The sequence below is a fragment of the Platichthys flesus genome, chromosome 19, assembly GCF_949316205.1.
Source record: "Platichthys flesus chromosome 19, fPlaFle2.1, whole genome shotgun sequence".
Lineage (NCBI taxonomy): Eukaryota > Metazoa > Chordata > Actinopteri > Pleuronectiformes > Pleuronectidae > Platichthys > Platichthys flesus.
In genome coordinates this window covers 8137557-8159856 of record NC_084963.1, presented here as the reverse complement: position 1 = coordinate 8159856, position 22300 = coordinate 8137557, and the positions used below count along the sequence as shown (strand labels likewise).

The 22300-nt window shown below is 42.5% G+C and overlaps 1 protein-coding gene across 2 annotated transcripts; it reads left to right on the top strand.

The window, feature by feature from the left end:
- Positions 1 to 631: 631 nt before the first annotated feature.
- On the top strand, positions 632 to 21896 carry LOC133974757 (AP2-associated protein kinase 1-like). Of its 2 annotated transcripts, none has more exons than XM_062412469.1 (20): positions 632 to 1717; positions 3360 to 3478; positions 4742 to 4850; positions 5015 to 5157; positions 5777 to 5898; positions 6095 to 6176; positions 6609 to 6741; positions 6860 to 6963; positions 7198 to 7280; positions 7444 to 7604; positions 8049 to 8170; positions 8434 to 8760; positions 8863 to 9005; positions 9092 to 9309; positions 9392 to 9481; positions 10500 to 10589; positions 11046 to 11153; positions 11313 to 11483; positions 12794 to 12901; positions 13223 to 14785. In XM_062412469.1, the coding sequence occupies exons 1-20, from the start codon at positions 1561 to 1563 to the stop codon at positions 13321 to 13323; spliced, it is 2691 nt and encodes an 896-aa protein (XP_062268453.1). In that variant the 5' UTR covers positions 632 to 1560; the 3' UTR covers positions 13324 to 14785. The 2 variants fall into 2 exon arrangements, with proteins under 2 accessions (XP_062268453.1, XP_062268452.1); XM_062412468.1 differs by lacking the exon at positions 13223 to 14785 and adding an exon at positions 18059 to 21896 and having other exon boundaries at positions 637 to 1717.
- The last annotated feature ends 404 nt before the right edge of the window (positions 21897 to 22300 follow it).

Below are 22300 nucleotides of genomic sequence, written 5' to 3'. Positions count from 1 at the left end.
GGGCCCCATGTCATTCCTGTACGAGCTACAGTTGTGTGTCATCTCTGCTGCAGTTTCACTAAGAATTATTTGTTTGTAATATCAACACTGATCAACACACAGTGGTCGATATTTTTATTAAATTGGTAAAAATCTTTATTCACAGCAGCACGAGATTCATTCAGTTCCTCTCTCAATGACTCACTCTCACACACACACACACACACACACAAAGCTGGAAGTGCAAAAGGAAAGAGAGAAAAAAAGATGATGACGAGGACAAAAGAAAGCAAGAAGTGAGGCACACAATGTCAAATAACAGTACAAGTGAATGCTGTCATTAGCAGCACAAATAAGTTACATGTTGCAGCTTTATACCCCCTTTATAGCCAGTCTGGGCTTCTGTAAAAAAAAACATGGCAGCCTCCGTAGAGTGGACAGGCTCCTGTTGTAAATATAAAGAATTCAAATAGGAAAAGGGCCAATTCTAGGGAAAAGAAAACAACAATTCGTACAATTTACGTGAAACACACTCGTGAAAACATCACCAGGATTATTTTCCATACTAAATTGCACCCCCTGGACCTTTAAACACTCGTTAATCCACCTCCGATTTTAGCGGGACGTGAACGCAGCACATGCCCACATACGCAGGTGAGGGAGGGAGGCTGCAGTCGCGCCGTGGAACTCCATTACCCACATTCCCTTGCGCGCGTCAACAGCAACAGCTAGGATGCTGCGATATCTCCGGCAGCCAAAGATCGCAGTGGCTGCAGAGATTCGGCTGCTGAACTGAAAAAACACCTCTCTGGTTGATGTCAAATCCGCCGCACGTACACACGGAGGCTTCGGGCTCCTATCGAATCTGCGGCCGGGTTAGAGGAGAGACGCTTGCACCTCGCTAATGCGTTAGCTAACTGGGAAGGGAGAAGGAGGGGGAGACAAATCACAGTTTAATCGCTAGTGGGGGGGAATTAAATAGCCACACGGTCAGAGATGTGGCGACTGGCGTCGGTTCCGGTTGAATGAGGATGGAAAGATATTTTCCGGGCGACGCTATCGTTGAAGTTTCACGTCGGAAACACATCGCACCCGTGAGCCGCTATCTTCAGAGGGTAACCTGGATAACCTTACACGCGAAATGTCATAGCGCGTAAGCGGCTAGCACGGAGCTAGCTCGGCTCGGACGGGGATGGAGACGGACCCGATGTTCCCAGCGGTATCCTCCGACCACGGGCGGCTGCTGCAGGGATAGCTGAGGAGCAGGACTTTTCTCCCGGAGATGCTCTAGCCTCCCCGGGTGGTGTTATTCACTCCTTACGTAACAGCAGCTTCAGCCGCTCCGGCTACATCACCAGCGACTGGCTCGTGTTGGCGAAGCGAATGGGAAATATCGCCTGCTGAAAACCTCCACATCAGCACAAGAGGAGAAAGGAGAGAGGGGGTGGTGGGGGGTGCAGTGCGTGTTTTTAAGGCTGAAAATAGACTCGTTGTTGGGTTCACGGTCTGCGTGAGTGCAACCACTCCGTGCGTGGAGACACCAGCAGCTCACCCTCCGCCCTGTGTGTCTCCTCGGACACCATGAGGAAGTTCTTCGATTCCCGTCGGGAGTTGGTCAGCTCCGGGCCCGGCTCCGGAGGTGGCGGCTCCGGGTCCAGTCACGCAGGCGGAAATTTCATTGGACGAGCCTTCACCGTCGGGCGACACCAAGTCACCGTGGAGGAGACCGTGGCTGAAGGTGAGAGATGGAGGTTTGCACAGAGCAGATGATGCAAGTTGCAGGAGGAGGAGGAGGAGGAGGATGATGATGATGAGGGTGGTGGTGGTGGTGGTGGTGATGATGATGCTTCATGCTTAAGGTAAATACACAAGAGTCATGTGACAGCGCAGGGATGTAACCTCATACCATCCCCACCGAAAGGCTGCAGCCACGCATCTGCCCCCTGTGTATCCTGGATGCAGAACAGGGGCCTGCTGCTGTCTACAAGCTGCCTCTCTGAGTAACACTGCAGTTTCTCTCTCCTCTTTCTCCCCCTCTCCTCCCCCCATCTCTCTTTCCTCTCCCCTCTTTCCACCCATCTCTCCCCTCCTCCCCGCTCACCCCAACCGGTCGAGGCCGATGGCCGCCCACACTGGGTCTGGTTCTGCTTGAGGTTTCTTCCAGTTAATGAGGGAGGGTTTTCTCTCCACAGTCTCCAAAGTGCTGCTCGATGTGGCAGCTGTTTGGTTTCTCTCTATCTTCTTCAGATCTTGACCTTCTATGTGCCTTGAGAACGTGTATATTATGATTTGGCGCTATACACATTGAAATGAATTGTGTGGATGAAGACCTACCTGAATGAATGAAGGAAAGGTGTCTCACAAGCAGTAGATCATAACAAATGTGGGATTTCGTTTTAAACACCAGTGATTGTCATGTTTTACATCACCACAACATTGCCAAGGCATGTGCTTGACCAAAACAATGCTGTTTTATTCATTATATTCAACCTGGGAATACAATCCTGATGTATTTCCATTGATTTCTGGTGTTTTAAACAACAGTTTATTGAACATCATGCTAGTGTACTTGCATACATGCTATTTAAAGTGAATAAATGAATTAAATCAAGAGAACATTGCAGTGATTTATGCTAAATCACGAAAAATACTGTCATCCTCAGGCCTCATTCCTTAACACTATTGACTATAGATTTTCCTCAAGCCACCCCATCTGCTCAGTTTTCCCAACCGCATACTGTGGTAATTATGTCTGCCCCACAGTATTAATCAGTGTGTCAGGCTGCCAGCTAGTGAGGACTTTCAAAGCCAGGGCCTACATTGTAAACGGTGTAGGAAGACGGTGTTGTACAGCTGATCAGATTGTCTGCACTTGCTGAAATGAACCAAAACCCTTGCGTCAGAAGTTGGAGCCGACCCTCAACTTAGACGAGGTGTTTGCATTTAGCGATCCCGATGCCACAGGGCCGTACAATACGCATGTCACGTGCAGCATGATCAGCATTGTCTGGCCCGATACTGGAGTCACTCTGTCACAGTGAATTTGAGTGCAGTCTGAGCTATACCAGATGGTTAGGCCTCAATGTAGGCCTCTAAATAAACCCTGCAGCAATGACATGACTAATGCATTACACTATAAGGCTGCAACATTTGGTCCTGGTCGTCCATACTGACGCAAGTCTGCACAGATACAAATTGCGACAGTTTCTGTATTTTATTGTGAAAGGGGATAAAAAGAATGTGTCAGCTTAATTTCCCAAATCGTAATGCCTTAACAAAGCTTGTGAGAATGATGTGATGTTGGTTGCATGGATTGTAGTTGGTCTATCCTCTCTTTGAAGACTGACGGTGTCATTTGGTATCTTTCCCCGATCCTGCAGGTGGTTTTGCGATTGTGTTCCTCGTGCGAACAAATCAAGGGCTGCGTTGTGCCCTGAAGCGGATGTACGTCAACAATGAGCATGATCTGCAGGTGTGCAAACTCGAGATCCAAATAATGGTGAGTTGCCGGTCACTAAACATTTATCTGTTTGTTCTCACTTTGAGCTTGCGGGGGTTTGAATGCTAGGTAAAATGCACACATGAAGGCAAACACGAAACTCACTGCTTTTCCAAATTGTACCTGCAAATGTCCCAAAAATCGCCAATGAAAGATATCTTGCTCCGGTATGAATAACTGCTGGATTCAGTACACAGTCAGCCTGCAGCGGTGTTGTTGGGATGGTTCTGTATTTATTCATCTGATTCTTGGTGAACTTTGCTTTTGTTTACACAGTATTGTTTTGCATGTTCTGCTCTCCCCTCCTGAGATGGGTTTCAGAGATTTAAATGAAATCTCATACAGACAACATAGTACCTTAGTTTTTAACCATTCATCGTTCTGTACCCAAAATTGAAGTTTTCCCCCTTTGACAAATGTATAATAAATGATGCCTGTTGGCTAACTTAACACAGAACTGAACTGATCACATCCCAGCTATACATTCACTGTCACATGCTGGTGGAAGGAGACTATTCTGACTCCATCAGACCAGCTTGACCAAGAGCAGAAATGGGATTTATTTAGTCTATAAATAGACACGTTTGTCATGGTAGCCTAAAACAAAATGTCATTATTCTATCATGAGGCTTTAAGAGGCTTGTTTTTTTATCATTCACTGAATTCAGGATCTGTACACGAAATACAATCTTTTCTATCAGTAGGAATCCTCAGGAAGGAATGAAGTGATTCATGGTCAGGTTATTTAAGAAGCTGCTTGAAAAAACTTTCAACAGAATTACAAACAGCTCTTCATAACAACTTGAGTTGGAAGATGATGTCTTTCATAATGTTTCCTTTACGTCAGTCTCTCACTCGCTCACTCTCACGCACAAACAAACACACACAGGCAGGTATAGATTGACAGTCCCTCACCTCAGATGATGTTCATTACCTAATACATTACTGTTTCTGAATACCTCACACTGCATCATTCTTCTCGCACTGAACACAGAAGTCTAACAACATTAACATTCTCACTGCATATTTTCCAGGAAAATATGGAAATGTTTCTTCCCTGCCCCACCTTGTGTCGCAATACTTTGTATCACGTTATTATACCAGATTTATTCTAAGTACAAAATTGTGTCAGTTAGACTTCTATCCCCAGAGCATCCAATTCACCAATCATATCGTACAGCAACACTTTTCAGCCACTTACAGCAGTTGCCTGTTTTGTTACTTACTTTGTTTTAACGCTTGTGAAATTGTGTATTCTTGCAGAAAGACCTTGTCGGTAACAAGAATATTGTTGGCTATCTGGACTCCAATATCACTGCTATGGGATCAAGGGATGTATGGGAGGTTCTCATACTTATGGACTATTGCAAAGGTGATTACTGTCGGGGACACAGGCTGCGGCTGCAACCACATCCTTCTTTTTTTGTAAAAGTGAATAGAATTTGTGTTTAAAGAAGTAAAAAAATCAATGATATACTTCTCAGCTTAATTATCCGTGTTGTTCGTGCTGCTGTATAATTGGATTTTATTTTGCAGGAGGGCAGGTGGTCAATTTGATGAACCAGAGGCTGCAGACCGGCTTCACCGAGGTCGAGGTGCTGCAGATCTTCTGTGACACGTGCGACGCTGTTTCTCGTCTGCACCAGCGCAAGTCACCCATCATCCACAGAGACCTTAAGGTGACACATGCTGCCACCTCGGTTCCCTGTAGCGCTCTGCTGAGCAACGTGTCAGACAGGACCGGTTGTCCAATCCCTGGTGCAAGGGAGGGAAAAACCACCACCTGCAGATTACCCTGCTGTGAGGTCTTTTGAAGAATCGGGGTTGATATGTTTGTGTACAGTTGTGTTAAATTATGGATAGCTGCAACGGGAAAGAGGAGGTACATGTCAAAATACTTCAAGTACTGCAGAGCTCAGTCAACTGCAGTGTGGCTTGTCATGTTCATTTTAAGTCACTGTCACTCAGTAGTTATAATCCAGATGGAAACATTTGGATTTCTTCAACTCATTTAAAAACAAGTCTTAAACTTGAGAGTGCTGTGTTAGAGCATGACGAAATGATCGTGCCAGTTTTTACTAAATTAGCATTTCATTATGTGAAGGTGGCTGCACTTCAATATGTATATTCAAGGTGTGTTTGTGTGTGTTTGTGTGTGTGTGTTGCAGAGGGGTTTGACTTTGCAGAGCGGGTCAGTTGCTGCAGCACCCCCTGACATTTAAAAGTCCAGACCAGTTGTCTTAACTGAAAGCAGCTACACGCGGCTGTGAGAGTCTCATCTCGTGTTTATATCTACAGGTGGAGAACATCCTCCTGCACGACAAGGGTCATTATGTGCTGTGTGACTTCGGCAGCGCCACTAACAAGTTCCAGAGTCCGCAGACCGAAGGAGTTGCCACGGTGGAGGAAGAGATCAAAAAGTGCGTGCCTCTTTTCACCTGTTTTGTCTATATCTGCTGCTTTTATTCATTAGCACTCTTTTGGTTAAAGCTGAAGACTCGCTGAATTTTGTTGTTTCGTGCAAAGGAGGTTAGAGACAGACAAAATCTAAATTTTCAATAACACAATGTCAAATCCAGGCATGTTTCTTACTAATTTCTTCCTGTCCTCTTACAGATACACCACTCTATCATATCGTGCCCCTGAAATGGTTAACCTGTACAACAACAAGATTATCACCACAAAAGCAGATATCTGGGTGAGTGAAGAGGACGGTAATCTTGAAAAAAGTGCATAAATCAAATACAGCCACAATTTCAGTTAAACATAATGAAAGTGTTGCTTATAGTGTATTTTTTTTTTGTTGGTTACTGGATTTTTTTATATTGGAAAGCAGTGACATCCTGTCTTGTTATTAATATATTAAACGTACAGGCTTGGTAAATAGAAGTTGTATGAGTTTTAGGGATTGGTTGTTCTTAAAAAATGAAAAATGAGTTTTTGTCGCATTTGTGCTGCTCACAAGTCAGAAACTTCTGTGTATTAACTAGTTTTAGAACACTCTGCCTGCTGGTGTGGTTTGGAGGGGGAAACGTTTTTTTTTGTGTGACTTGATTCTTGTTTAAACTCCTCTCCTCTCTTTGTTTGTGTTGTTGGTTTGATGGGGCATGCTTGTGATTGTCTTCTCCAGGCACTGGGTTGTTTGCTGTACAAGCTGTGCTTCTTCACTCTGCCCTTTGGTGAAAGCCAGGTGGCCATCTGTGATGGCAGCTTCACCATTCCAGATAACTCTCGCTACTCTTACGATCTTCACTGCCTCATTAGTCAGTGTCTCTTTAACGTCACTTCACCTTTTCAATATCAATTTTCACAAAGCATGCACTTGTGTTAATGTCTATTCGTTGACTCACTGTTCTTCTTTCTTTGTGGTGCTTTTTTTAGGATACATGCTGGAGCCGGACCCAGACAAAAGACCAGATATCTACCAGGTGTCCTTCTTTGCTTTTAAACTAGCTCAGCGGACCAGCCCTGTTCAGAATGTGAAGGTCAGTTTCCGTCAGCACTGGGGTCAGCTGAAATATTTGGCTCTCTGGCTTTCTCTCAGGAGGAATTTTTTAGTATTCAGCGGAATCTGCAATGGATGTCTTTGCCTGACCTACATTAACAAACATGTTCGTTGTCAAGCTGTGGGAGGAAAATCTGCTCTAATTCATCATGTGCATACAGAATATCTGCCAACTTCAGGTTTTATTGTGTCATTTTTCTCCCCCCTAATCCAGAATTCTCAAATTCCCTCTAAACTTCCTGAGCCAATCAAAGCGAGTGAGGCTGCGGCATTAAAGAAGAACCAGGCTAAGCCCAGGCAAGCATGAGCTGCGCACGTTGTATTCCTATCAGAGCTGTAGTTACTCTTCATTTTGTGGAAGTAATTAGGTACAATCAGTGTTCTGATACTCATTAAATAATTATGTTCACACTGTTTGCCATCATTAACATGAAGGCCAATATCCTCCCTTTGTTGCCAGACTGACAGATCCTGTTCCCACCACTGAAACCTCCATCACCCCTCGCCAGAGGCCCAAAGCAGCCCACACCCAGGCTGCTGCAGGCATTCTACCCATCCAGCCTGCTGCCCTCACCCCGCGCAAACGGCCTAATATCCCTGTTGGTGCCGCTCAGCCCATTGGTACGTATGGAAAGAGAAACCAAGAATTTGAATAAATATGTGACTAAACACTAGAATCCCTCTAATCCTCTGTCCACACGCTCAAGCCTCCAATTCTCAACAGTAACAGATCAAGCACGCAGGTTAAGACTCGCGTAAATTAATGCAATCTAACCACAGGCCCGAGTGATTATGGGATTATTTTCTCCGCTCTGCCACTTCAAATACTGTTTCATTTTATATCAGCTTTGTATCTGTTACAAATCCGTTAGATTTCCTGTGTTTATCATATTTTATTATCCTCTTTAATACATTTATTTTGAAATTAACTTTAACTCAAATCCTCCTACAAACCTTTTTATGTTGTTTGAATTTATATTGCTCTGCGTACGTAGTTATTAGATAGAAAATATTTTCATGCTCTCTCAAGAGTTATGAGCTGTGTTCCTTTTAACAATCCCACAGGAGTCAGCTTAAACCTCGCTCAGCCCACTGCAGCTCTGCAGTCACAGAAAGCGCAGACTTCTGCTCTGCCTCTCATCCAGTCGCAAAACCATTCCGGTCCGGCTGTGGCGCTGCAGAAACAGGTGCGTACTCTCTGAATACACGGAGGAGCTATCTAAAGATTACACAAACCCTAATCTTTCTATAGTGTGTGTTTAAATGTGCAAAAATACAGAAGAAGAGGAAAGAATCAGAATAAAACGAATTAAGTAGCATGATATTATTATTATTATATTATTATTATCAGCCCTTTTAAAATAAGTTAACGGCTGCAGTTATTCCTCTCGTGCCAGGGCTTTGCCGATGTGATGTTAACGATGATGACAGGTAACGTTGTCTGTGACAGGTCGTGCTGCCAGCCGCAGTTACAGGAGCAGAGCCCCCCCCAGTAGCAGTAGTATCACCAGTGATCAAGAGTGACATCCAACCTCAAGCTCAGCCAACAGTCCAGCAGCAGACCACGACTCCCTCTGTGGTCAGCTCCTCCTCCCAGCAGGCAGCAGTGACTCCATCCAGCCCGGCCCCGCCTCAGCGTCCAGCCCGTCGCAAGCAGGGTAGCCAGCCTCAGCAGCCAGCGGCTCAGCCTTCGCCCAGCAAACCGGCCTCTGCTCAGCCACCTGTATCTCAGCCCTCAGCTGCCTCCACTGAGATCGGCCAAAAATCTGCTGAGACGGTGAGCGGGCTACTGCTCTCCATCACCAGCTTTAACATACTATCGGTTTTATTGAGGTTATTTTAATGTGTTTTGCTTTCACTGCATGCTTCTTTTGATCAGACTCCACCTGCTTCTCCAAAGACAACTGAAGAGCGAGGGCACCAACGTGTCCCGAGTGACGCCACAGAGAGTAGCATCGCTGCAGTTCCAGTCACTGACTCTAAGCAGCTGCAGGGAGTTAATGGAGATGCTGCTCTTAACCTGTAAGTTGCATATTTACTGGAATATGAGTTCAAATTGGTTTTCTTCAGTGTGTTTTATCTGTTATTCTGTGCATTTGTCTCATCAGATCACTTACATCTCAGCCAAGCAACACCCAGCAAGTTCAACAAGGTGCTGGAGACGCAGTCCAGGACCAGAACAAAGCTGGAGCCGCTGCTCCTGCCTCCGGCGGTGCAACCATCACTCCGACCCAGACGTGGAACCCCTTCGACGATGACAGCTTCTCCAACAACTTCTCCAACCTCACTGCTGAGGAATTCAAATCGGAAGACAAGAAGCCCAAAGGTAAAGTTTGTGTTCATAGATGAGCATTATTTTGAATAGCTAACAAAGAGGAGATGTTATAACTAGTTCATGTCTTCACTAGACCTACCTTCGCAAACTGAGACATCATATTCTGAAGAGTTGATACCAGGCCTGCAGGCCTTGACTGTGGAAAACGAATCCCAGGAAACAAGTATGTAACAGTTTTCCCTTTAGAGTCAGTGGTTTTGTTCTGTTCTTTATTTTTACACAGACCAGGGCCCACAAATTTCCAAGGGATCTTCACTTCCCTTATAACAAAGTGACATCTTAAAATTATATTACACTGGAAATCATTCCAAACTTGTAAGCAAAACACATTGAAAACGGACTCATAAACCTTGTCTATCCAGAGTAGTTCTAACATTATAAAAAAACATCTATTCTAACCTTTTTTTTAAATAAAAAACATCAGCATTTTAAAAGATTAAATATCAACAGAACGTCAACGTCATTCCCATAAACAGTCAACTGTTCTCCTGAGTTCTCCTGCTCGTTTGTGGACATCAAACAAAGCTGACATAAAGACTGATTCATCTATAGATTAATGGTAGCATATCTTCATAACTGCTGTTATCATGCTGGGTAATGCATTGTACTGTATACATCTGAAGGACTGTAATGTAATGTCAAACCAAGAAGTATACCTCTTAATGTGATAGCTTCCTATGTGCAGAACATAAATATAAATGGGGGGTTTGTTCTCAATGAAAGAAATGTCGGCATTGATTATTGATTTAAGAGTTGATGCTGTTGTGCCCAGGAAATGTAGCCACTCACGGTTTAAGAGCTGCTTTTAACAAGCGAGACAAACGTGAGAACTGATTTGCTCATACACAAGTTGGTAATACAGTCGCTTTAAGTCTTAAGCTGCTTAAAGACAATGTTGGGGAGTTTTTAGTTTTCCTCTACTGGTCCGTTTGATTCATTAAGACATTTCAGGAATCACACTTCATTCACTTTCTTCCCAAGAGTTGTGTGAATCCTCTATTGTGATTGTACATTAAATATGAAGCTAATGCCATTGGCTAATGAGCTCAGACTTACACAGGCCAGGTTTAAACTGTTTGTATTGAAATGTGCCAATGAACAACAGGCAATGTATTCATATTAGGTTAATTATTTAGGCTTGATTTCAAATCTTTGCTGTATAACGTTGCTTTGTTGACCAGTTGAAAGAGCGTCGGCCATCGTAGACTCGGGAGCTTCGCTGTTGGCTGTAGCAGATCCTTTCTGTGCCCTGGAGCTGTTGGATGCACCAGGTAAACACAGTCTCTCTGCTGGTGGATGCATGATGTATTTTTGTTACTGTCTCACACAGTTTGGCCATTCGTGAAAAGCTCTCGTCTTCCCGAAAGAACCCCAGACACATTGTTAAAGAGAAATCTGAAAAAATGATGTGCTGGTTGTCCTAAAATATTCTTAGTGAAATGAAAAAACAATTAAATATGGATGATGACATGAATAAGTGATGATTGCTGAAGTACTTGATCTAAACATTATATAGACGAGCAACCTGTCTGGCTCCAAACCAAACGTCATCAGACCAAGTTCATTTCAACGTCTTTCTTTCTCCACTGCTGCTCTGGGAATATCTTGAATCAGTAAATCCTTACATGACCTTGACTACACAATGAGCTCAGTCTTATTCCCTGTATTCCACAGTCTGTTAGTGGTACATGTTCTGACCCCATCTCTCTGTCTTCACCGGCCTTTAGAGAAGCTGATTGAAGGACTCAAATCCCCCGACACATCTTCCCTCCTGCTGCCTGACCTCTTGTCTTTGTCGGATCCCTTTGGTGGCTCCATGGAAGAGTCTGCAAAAGGTGTGTGTGTGTGCTCTTAAATGTTCTCTGGTGTGAATCTTAAAATATTCTTTGCATTCTTTGCAAGTAGTTGAAGGTGCGTAAGATCAGTATAAGTATCAGTGTCCTTAATTAAACTCTAATCTCTCCTCTTTTCACTTTTACCTTCTCCTGACCCAGACTCCCTCACTGCAGACGACTCTCTCCTGGGCTGCTCCCTGATCTCTGCTCCGTCCGCCCCCCAAGCAGCGAGCAGCGCCACCTCCTCTGTATCCTCAGCCCCCAGCTCCGCTGCCTCCGCTCTGGATGATTTCAGTCTGTTGTCTGGAGACTCCACGCAGCCTAAAGCAGGTATGGGGGAAGAATCTGGCAGAAGTAGGCGGTGAGCTCCCTGAACACAGAGAGTGTGAGATTTAAAGCAACATCCCCAACAACTATGATCCGATGTGGCCTGATAAACGTTTGTGGTGGTCTAGATGAATGTTTAGTTCAACAGCTGCAGATGGACTCGGAAAAACATTTCAGTTTTTACAAGCTGACATTTCAGTTTTTACAAGCTGATACTGAGTTACCTTGAGAAGCATCTTGATGTTTTTCAGGTCATCTCTTCATGACGTGTCCTTGGACATTGAATGAGTCGCTGGGAACTTGATGTCTGCATATTTATTTCTTACACAAAGAAGTGTTGGTCACAGTGATTCAGCAGTTGGTCAATTTCAGTCGTAGGGAAATAGAAGAAAACCGGAAGAATACAAATTATTTAGAAATGTGCATTAGAGTGACAAAAACACTGTGGTTTACTAATATTCACTTAAAAGTCAAGGGTTCTGTGTTCCAGTCAATTCATCCTTAACAGGGAGGTGCCTCATCAAACCAAATATAGATTTCTAGGTTTGAAATGTTGTTTGTCTCTGTATGTTGGCCCTGCGGTATGCTGGCGACCTGTCAACGGTGCCCCCCCCATTCTCGCACAACACCTGATTGGATTGGCTCTGGGTCTCCCCCAAGCAATAGGGATAATGGATGGATTGCATTTTGGACTTGAAGCTGTTTTCAACCCTAGAGAGAAGGAAGACTCCAACAAACTCTTAAAACCATCTACTGTTATTGTGGATATTAACATTCTCACTGTCTCTAGACTTCAACCACTGGGTGGCAGCAGATGCATTTCCACCTCACTTAACAAATTCATCTTGACAGTCTGAGTTATATTTCTCTCTATAACGTCGTAATCTTTTGACATTAGAGGAAAGTTCTTCATTTTAATGGAATTGTCTGTGAAACCAAATTATGTGTCTCAAACCGAGAGCTCCTCAGCTGTGGCTGACATATTTGTTCTGTGTCTGGTGAAGGAAGCCATTTAACTGTTGTTGACAGGACAAACTCCCAATCACAGCCTGAATGTGTGCAGCAGCTGCATGATCCTGATTACCACTTATCTCTGCTCATAAAATCTTATCAAACATCTCTTTTACTGTGGGAGAGCAGTTGATGGCTTGTGGAAGTAGCTGAGATGATTCTCGATGATTTTTTTTGTAGTTTAATCATTTTTGGTCCCAAACTATATATATGTGCTTTTTGTTTTCTTTTTACTGCTTCCTCTGAAGATTGGGCTTTCATTTTGTTACATCCAACACCTACGTTTCTTTTGTTCTCTGCAGAATCGTCTCTCCTGATCTCGGACTTTGAGCCTCAACAAGCCAGCGGAGAGGTCGGCACTGAGGATGAGTTTGATCCTATTCCCGTCACAGGGCGGAAGAACTCCCAAGGTAAGTCTTTACAGTCTCTGCAAGGAGGCACAGGCGGGTCAAGGTGGTTTTTAGGATTAGAGACTCACCCGGGGTTGTCTGGGGTTCAGTCGCATGCTAATTTGCTCAATAATTACTGACCTACTGACAAACTGATCAGGTGTCTGCACTACTTCTGCCTCCTCACTTGAGAATGATGCAGAGTTATATGGGTAAACTCTGCCCTCTTTTTTTCTCTCCTCTCTCCCTCTCAACCTCTCTCTCCCTCTCTTCTCTGACTGCTGTGTTGCTTGTTGTGAATCCCACTCCTCTGCTTCTCCCCCCCCTTGTCTGTCCGGCCAGTTTCAGGAGGCCACTCGCGCAGTAACAGTGGCGGCTCTGAATCCAGCCTGCCCAGCCTGGCCCGCTCCCTGCTGCTGGTGGACCAGCTCATCGACTTGTAGGCGGCTCCCTCCCCCCCTCCAAGTAGACGCTGTAACACTGGACTGGCATAGCATAACTGCAATCAACACTGCTGTACTAGCTAGCTTCCTGCACCCCTGGCTGCCATCATCGTTGTAGCTCCTACAGTAGAAGCCTCCTCCGCCTTTTAGTGCTTCTTCACTCCCGCCCTCTCCGCCGTATCAACTTCATTATCTTGGCTTCTCCTCACCTCTTATCTCTCACCCTCTCACTCACATCTTCTCTTTGTCATAGTCTCCGTGCATCGTGTATTGTCCGTTGGCTCAATACACTAACATCATCCTTTCTAAAGATTAACCACCGCATCTCTCTGTCAATCAGGATATGATATTGCTATCCAGTTTGTTTGAACAATATTGCATTGTGTCTAATAGCAAACAATAGAAGATCATTGTTGTAATGTACAATAGGCCTAGTTCTAAGTGGTTGTAGTTATTATCGTGCACAAGTGAATTTGTCGTTGTTCGGCTTTTTTAAGTTCCTCCTCCCCAGGTTTATTTGCACATTTAAAAAGTAAAACCATGGAAAAGTTAAATGATAGTTAGTTCAAATAGAGTCAGTTTGTTTCTTCTACAAAGGGAAGCCTGTTTGAAAAGTGTCATGTAGCCTGATTTGCACAGTAGCAGGAGTGTTGCCTCCGTCAGCCTCGGCTGCTGGAGGGAATATCTTTTAACAGTTTAAAGCTGCTATCGATTTAGACTGAAACGTTCAATGATATTGTGTCACAATCTGGAAACAAACAGCCATAGCCCCTCATTCTGCCTCTCCTTCAGCTTCTGCAGCACAAGCACCACAAAGTTATTGTGATGTGGAGAAAAGCAGGACACAAAAATAGTGAAGTGCCATAAAATAATCTATTAAGTAAACTGACTAAGCTGAATGGATGAGTCCTTGAAGTGTACTATATCTGCTTAGCTCTAGCTATAACTACAGTAAAAAGAAATATCTTGCACATTATGTTACCAATTCAAGGTGAACGTGTTTTCAAGACAGAGTGCTTCACCTTAATTTGATCCTTGAGGCAAGGGATAGGTTGCTTTGGAATTAAATGACCATCATTGGTCATTTAACAGTGTTTATAGCAGGGTGCCATGCCCACAAAAAAAATGCATGAAATCATGAAAAAAACTTGAATAATCAACTATGATAGAAAAACGTAGAAATAAACTAAATAGAAACAACAATTCAGGTAATTTGTGGCACTAACAGAAACGACACTATGTGGCATTTTCACTCATTTGCATTTTTTAAATATCAGCTGAAACACGAATTCCGCATCATGCAATCCCTCCTACATTCCTGCCGTTCACTCATAACTTGTGTAAATAGAAATCTGGACTGCAGGCTCTTATCCAGACCATAGAGTTGGTTCTTCTTCCCATGTATATATGAAGTCATTGTCATAAAGCTTTACTTGTGGAAAACATATTGCTTTACATGTGAAATCTGTCATCCATATATATATATATATGGTGATTGATTGAAATTTGATTGATTGATTGATTGACATTGTTTTCCTGTTAATAAATGTTAATATGACTAGAGTGTTAGAGAATGAATGTAAGAAATAAATATTAGTCTATAATGAAAAAAAATATATATAATTCTTAACACCATAATCACTGAATAATATGGAAGAATACTCATTCCTCTTTGTGGGATTGTTTTTCTTGGCTCTATCTACTCAATAACTGTCGGTACATTGAACTGTATAGATGATAATCCTAGTCTTTATTAGACTTGAGAGATTAGGCTGAATCCCATGTCTTATTCCACCTTTGTGAAATGAAAGTGAGCCTGTGTTCTGTTTGTTTACATGGACTGATGGAGGATTATATTTTTATTGAACGCGGTCAACAGTTTTTCGGACGAGCCGGAATCTTAGTCCTGTTTCATGTCTTCGCTTGAACTAGACCTTTTTAGTTTTTCGGAAATTGTGCTTTGTAAAGCTTTTGTTTTATCGCTTTACCGGGTTTTAGTGATCACAGACGTCATATCAGAAAAAAAACGCATGGCAGTGTTGTTGAATGTTACGTTCACGTGTGTTGGTGGTTCTACAGTGTTCTGATAAGTATGTGTGTATGTGTGCGTGGAGTCGGACTTGTTGGATGTGTTTTCCAGTAGCCTACTTGTGTTGTTGTTTGCTGCGAACATGGCGACAGTCACGTTGGCATTAAAGTCTCTTCTGAAAGCACAGCCCCCCCTCCCTCCTAAATTCTCTCAGGTCGTCAGAGCTCCATGACTCTCTCTCTCTCTGAGGGTTGGACACGTATTGGCTTACTGCCCGCCCCGGTCTCTCTGTCCTCCGGACGTCTGCGCTCCATATTACAGCTTCACGAATTTGTCGGATTTGTCTCGTGTGAGGGGTTCTGTGAAAGGGGGAAATCGGCCAGTTTCACAGTGACCACACGACACGGTTGCTGCTGTGGTTTGATCATCTGACGGCGTCAAATCAGCTGTCCAGGGTTTGAAAATCAGCTCCAATCAGCAATATAAATGTTTCTGTAGGATCAAACAAAGTCATTTTTACTTCCCATGCATGAACACAGTGCATGAAGACCACCTCAATGGCAATACTAGAAAATTATATCAAGTATAATATATCCTACATTACACATATGCATTTGCTACATCTACTTATACTGCTCATTTTTTGAAGTAAGAAATCATGCATTTAAAAAAATCTTGATTTGTTATTGTAACATTATTTATCGGGTTTTAATATAAACAAATCAGTCATATTGTGTTAAAATGCTGAAAGAGGTCCACAGATGCTGGTTAGATATATTCAACAAAATCCGAATAAATGTAATAAAAAATTCACCTTAAAACTTAAATATTAAACCAACTAAACAATAAATATTAACTTAATACGAATATACAGAATCTGAGAAAAGAGGTCAAGTTATCGGGGGCATTCCCACGTTCTTTGATAATAAAAGGTGAAGACGTTCCATGATAATGACTTTATGTAGTACATATTGGTGTCCTTGCAATTTCAATGTCATACACTAGCCCCCAAACTCTAAAAGACTCACGGCTCACGTTTTTCTCCTTGACTCGTCATCCTCTCTATGGTCCTTCCACTGAACAGCTCAGTCATTCGCAGTTACTGTTTGAAACCTATGCAACTTCCGAGCTTTCTCCCTGTCGCTGCCTGTGTGCTGTTGAAATCGGTGAAGACGAACAGGTAGTGAGATTAGTCCTTGGGTTTGAAACAGGAGCCCCTCGTCCTCTGTTGTTGTTGTTTTTTTTTGGTGTTGTTTTTTTTTGCCAAAACTGAAATCGGATTCTCCCCGAGTGTTTTTGAAACGCCTCTTGTCCGTTTGGCCCAAACCTGCGTCAGAGCTGTGGTATCGTGTGCTCCTTCTATTTTTGTGAGATAATTAAAGAATTATAAAGGAATAGCAAATAAAATACAAATGTGAATGTCAACGTGTGGAGTTTTGATTGTAAGACTACTATTTTGTTCCAAATTATGGGTTAAATTTATTTTTGTCAGTAAAATAAACATTTAAACAATTTATAATAAGTTATACATTTTCAATATTACATTGTATTAACAGGTTTAAGTGCCATAATAACAGTAATTGATGGTATTTGATTAGTTTCTGATCCTTATACTTGCATGGAAATATATGTGCATGAAAGCTTGTGGGAGACAAGGGGCTTAAAAGTGATTTGTTGATTTGTGAGATGATATATTTGAGTTTGGTTTAATGTGTAATTCACTAATCAACATGTTATTCTACTTGGAAAGCAGGGTAAGTCCACTCAGGTAAGATCAAACATCAGCTTCATGCCCCATTCAAACTCTCCATCTTTATCTATTACTGAATTGTGTCGATGCCTTTAGTTTCTCTAAGATTCGATTTTTACTTCAGCTACGCACAATAATATTATTAGTTATAATTTCATACTCGAGTCTGATCGGCCGACTCAAAGCCACTGCTTATTTTTTGGCTATCCACTTACTTATTGATCCTTAAATAACAAGAATAGAGCAGAACAGATATGACGGAGACGTGTTTGAAGTGTATTACATAAATGATGGGATAATAAAAATGTATATATATCTATCTAATTATTTTTCATATATTTAACTACCTACTAAGTACATACCCTGAACCAGATTATTGTACAACCAAATTGTACAGATCTTTGTCAAAGGGGTTTGTTTATGTCATACCCTAATGCAAAACTTTTTTTGGGCCTCTACACTGAAGATATTTTTACACAATATTAATAATGATAATAGTACTGGTAATAATAATTATAGTCTCATAACAATAGCTCCTTAGCCAGTACAAGTGCTAAACAAATGACTCCTGTAAACAATCAACAACATTTAACAGTTTTGCACAAGAAGTTTTGAGCGATGAATTAAATTCAGATGGTGACGCTACAAGTCTTAGTTCCTCATGTAAACATATCACAGTAGAAAGTCACAGAACTAAATGAATTGTTTATGTTAACGAATTTGTAGGATTTAAAAAAAACTGGAAAGTTGGTCATCACAAATTTCCTCTTGATCACTTTCTGTCACTGGGGTCCGATCATAATGAGGCAGATTTGGCTCATCATCCACTTCCATTGTGTTTAATATCACGGAAAGCAGAAAATAGTCTGTTTGTATAATGTGCAGTAGATTCAGATTGTAGTTGTGAAGCTCTGCAGCACGTGTCCTGATGTTCTCCTGCTCTCCTCCACACACAGACCTGCAGAGGGAGCTCCACAGCAAAGCACCGACAGGCTCCGGAGCGTCTGTCCTGCTCCAGCTGTCTGAGGAGCAGCAGACGATGGCTGCTGCGTGCGTCCATAACAAACACACGTTGCAATCAGATGAGACGAGCACACACCACCATGTGACACCAGCTCCTTTCACCAGTTTACCCCCCCACCCCGTCAGTGGCCCGGTCACCTCTGACGTCTTCCAGCTGGCTCCCTTCAGAACACCTGGAAGAGAAAGCGGGGCGTCCTCCGGCAGCTCCTCCTCGTCTGCGTCCCGTAAACCCACCGAGGCGTCCGATGTGTTCCTCCAGGCGCCGTTCGGGAAGAGGCCGGAAACCGCAAAAGCTAATGCTCAGTTATTTAAATGTGGAACGCAGCACATTCAGAGTCACCTGGTCCCCTCTGCAGCGTCTGTCCCCGGTCCCCAGCCCCTCGGCTCCCGGGGCCCTCCGCAGCCTCTCGTGCTCCAGCAGCCGGTGGCGGTGCACCGGGTCGTGTCCAGGATCGGGCAGCGGGCCGCGGTGGGCTCCGTGGCCGTGGGGCCGCTGCACTCCTGGACCATCGGGGGACGAGCTCTGGAAGACCCGTTCGTTTCTGCACCTTTCCATCCGAGGTGCTCCCAGGGGAAACCTTGAGGATGTGTAACCGTCCATTAACAAAATGCCAAGTCAAGAGCTTTTATTCTGCAACTAATGAAGGAGCCAAAGTAGAAGTCCGTCGCAGTGTGACGCTTGTTTTTTCTAATGTGGTCTTATGATTATTGCTTCGGTAGCAAACAGCCTCAATGATCCCTTTAACAGCGAAGTACTTCAAAGTTAATGCTCTACCTCAGTCACGTGATAGTGGGTCAGTTCAGCACTGTCTGAACTGAGAAGTTATTCACAGGACCGACAGTGGGTTGATCTGGTTCTCAGTGCCCTCGTGCTGAAAACTCGCTAGGACACCAAAACCCTTTTTTTATATAATTTCTTTGACCAGATATCTTTAACTTTTATTCCATTTTTTTTTTTTTAATACTTGGTGTATCTGAAGTGATCCTACCTTATTTATATCTAAAACATGTATCTTGAGGGGAAATATTCACAGCATCTGAAACGAAATATCAAGTTACTGCATTCATTTGAGTTCTCATCAATTTAGCTGAAAATGCAATGAGTTCGATTTCTGTTTTCTAACATCCATCCTGTCTTATTGCCATTTAGACCTTTACACTTAGTGAACCTTTCATATCAGTGTGGGAATGTGGTTCCAGGCTTGTGTTTACATTCAGCATCGATGCTTCAGCAGATACCAAACATTTTTCCACAAGATAAAGAAAACAAATGAAATTAAAATGGAAGAGAGGGGGGGGGGGGCATTTTAGCAGTTGCAGCTTTCATGTAAGGGAATTTTTATCAATATTTAAAGGAACCCCAAATTGGAAATGAGCTTAGTCAACCTGCTTTTAGAGGATGTTGCTGCCATTTCCCCACACACTCTGAGCAGTGTTTTTAGACTTTTGTGGTTGTTTTGAAATGAGTTTGTTACTTTTGTTTTTGTCTTTGGTTTTAGTATTTTTGAATGAAACATATCATGTATGTGGTGAAGTAAATCAGACAGTACAGTAAGAAGTCAGCAGCATCTCTACCGAGCCAGGATTCGGATAAGTTTCTTCTTAAAGTGATAATATTTGAATACATTTTTCTTTATTATGCTTCAGACCATGTGGCAGAGACTTAAAATAATAATAATACCGTAATGCCTTTTATTAGCAGCATTTTGTGCATGCATAGTATTTTCATTTGTATTTTCTGACATTTGAAACTTGACATCAGTGAAAATTAATCTGTATTAAAGTTTTATAAATATAATTGCAGTAATTTGGTGGTAGTGTGTTTAAGGTAAATACTAGTTTCTTGTCTTAATTGCTGCTTCATTACCAACTTGTTTCACAGCAGGGGTTCCTGGCCCTTTTGGTTCTACCTGAGATGAGATGGAACAACAATAAGATAACTGCAGGTTAAGATGGTTGTTCTGTGTCTCAAATGGGGCTAGTGGCGTGTTGGGGGACTTTATATTCTGATTCTGCAATATAACGGCTGATGCATCACAATTTTACATTTCTGGTCTTATAAAACAAGACAAGAGAGGTTAAATGTATCGTCTTTCCTTGAAGACTTTTGGTTTGCCTGTTTTTATAGAGACCAGATTATGCAGATTAAACCTCACGCAGAGGTAAAATGGAAAAACAGATAAAAACACCAGACACGATAAACTTTGTCTGACTGAATCCCTAATAAACCAACACGTGTTACAGGTCAGAGCCATTTCTTTGGGAGGAAAGTAAATTGAACTTGTGTTTAAGATGAGCCACTTGATTTGTTGCTCAACATCGAGATTTACTTTCCTGAACCTGGAACAAAAAGAGCACATGGAAGAAAAGTGGCGAGTACGTCACGGAAAAGAGAGATAAACGAGGAAATGGATAAATATTGAGGTTTTTGTTACCACCACCTGGGAGAATATGTTTTAACCCCGTGCTTTCTGTTTGATTGTAAGTAGGATTATGCAGAAACAACTGAGCGAATGTCCATAAAATGTTGTGGAGAGGTGGGGCATGACCAAAGGAAGAACCCATTACATTTTCCTGCTGGTATTTACATAACATTGTGTGATCGGACGATTTTCTTACATTTACGTTGATTTCTCAGAGAACAAGTCATTGATCTTGAGCTTTAGGGGACTGATCTTTCTCTGTGTGCAAAGTTTCAGGCTGTTACGTGCTTCAGGATTATTTTTCCCATTTACCCTGGACTTTCATGGATTTTCCAGATGACGTTATATAATGAAAACCCGAATGAAAAGCAGAGAGGCTGATGGATCTGATCAGAGAAGATCAGGAAGGAGAATTTATTTCATAAATCAAAAAGAACTGTGCAAAGTGCATAATCACTGCTACTTGAGCTAAGACACATTTTGCAATGTTCTCCTTTTTGTAGACGTAAAGATGTAACATTCTATATGTTCATATTGTCACCTGCAAACAAACAGGTGAAAAACCTAAACTCAAGTTTCCCATGCTCAACATTAAGTCTATATAAGTTGTCTTTGCGGTGCTGGTCTCTGTAAAAGTGTTAAACAGTGTAAATATCTCTTCCAGATCTCCATGGCGTCACAGTTGGATTTTTATTTTATTGTATGCCTGTAACCCGACTGCCTGCCTCTGCTTCTGGCTCTTTTCTCAGACACGCCCTCATGAGCTCACCGGCCACAGGGCTGCGAGTCCGACTGTGTGCGTCTGCGAAAGCATTTCCTATTGAAGAAAGAACTGAGACCAAGTACAGCACATGGAAAAGATATTCTGTATATTTGGGTTTATTTTAGTCTGATCTGAGTGGAACAAAGCTCAGCTGACTGGATATTCCATGTTGCATAATCCCAAACCCTGAGAAAATAGTTTTTATATATAGAGAGAAGCTCTGTAGACATCCCTCCTAAAATGGAAACAATTTACACCAATTATTTCAGAGTATTTTTGTAAAATAAATGAATAAATTCAATTTCTTCATCGCTCCAATGATTCATCCCCTTTCCAGCTGTATATGCTTGTGCAGTATGAAGCTTTCCTGCACTGCCAGCCAGGAAAGAAGAGAAAACCATCCAGGATTTTCTTTCCTTTCAAGAAAATTCCTCCAGTTCTCCCACATCGGATGTTTCCCGGATTCTCTTCATTGTGCCCAGTCATCTCGGAGGGACATTGGGGGCATCAGCTTCAACTCACCTCCTCCTCTCCCGATGACAAAGAGATCAAATCAGCCACTCAGCAGAGAAATCTTCATTTTTAACCACGTCCTCATTCATTCTTATAGATGAATGAAAGGGAATTCACTGATTTCTACCTTGTTTATTAAAAACATGCAGCATTTCAATACAAACTGATGAACTTGCTCATGTCTTTCCATAACCAGAGGCCTGATTTAAGACGAGGTCTTCACATGCTGTCTCATCTTTGGTTGACAGATCGTAAATGTTGATTTTCTAGTCACACACACACACACACACACACACTACCACAGATGTTCAGATGTTTTCAATCCGTTTTGCTGAGTAGGCTGAGGACGGGTGGAGCTGTGCAGAGGATTACATGATGTCTCCAGACTTTATGTCGTAGTAAGAGTCCCTCCCTTACATGGTCAATGGTGTTTATGCACCATATAGACTCTCCATATTTTGCACAGCAGGACAGTG

Coding starts and splice junctions, on each gene's coding strand:
- LOC133974757 (XM_062412468.1), top strand. CDS start 1,561: ATGAGGAAGTTCTTCGATTCCCGTCGGGAGTTGGTCAGCTCCGGGCCC. Junction 5,899..6,094: donor GTGGAGGAAGAGATCAAAAA/GTGCGTGCCTCT, acceptor GTCCTCTTACAG/ATACACCACTCTATCATATC. Junction 8,761..8,862: donor GCCAAAAATCTGCTGAGACG/GTGAGCGGGCTA, acceptor TCTTTTGATCAG/ACTCCACCTGCTTCTCCAAA.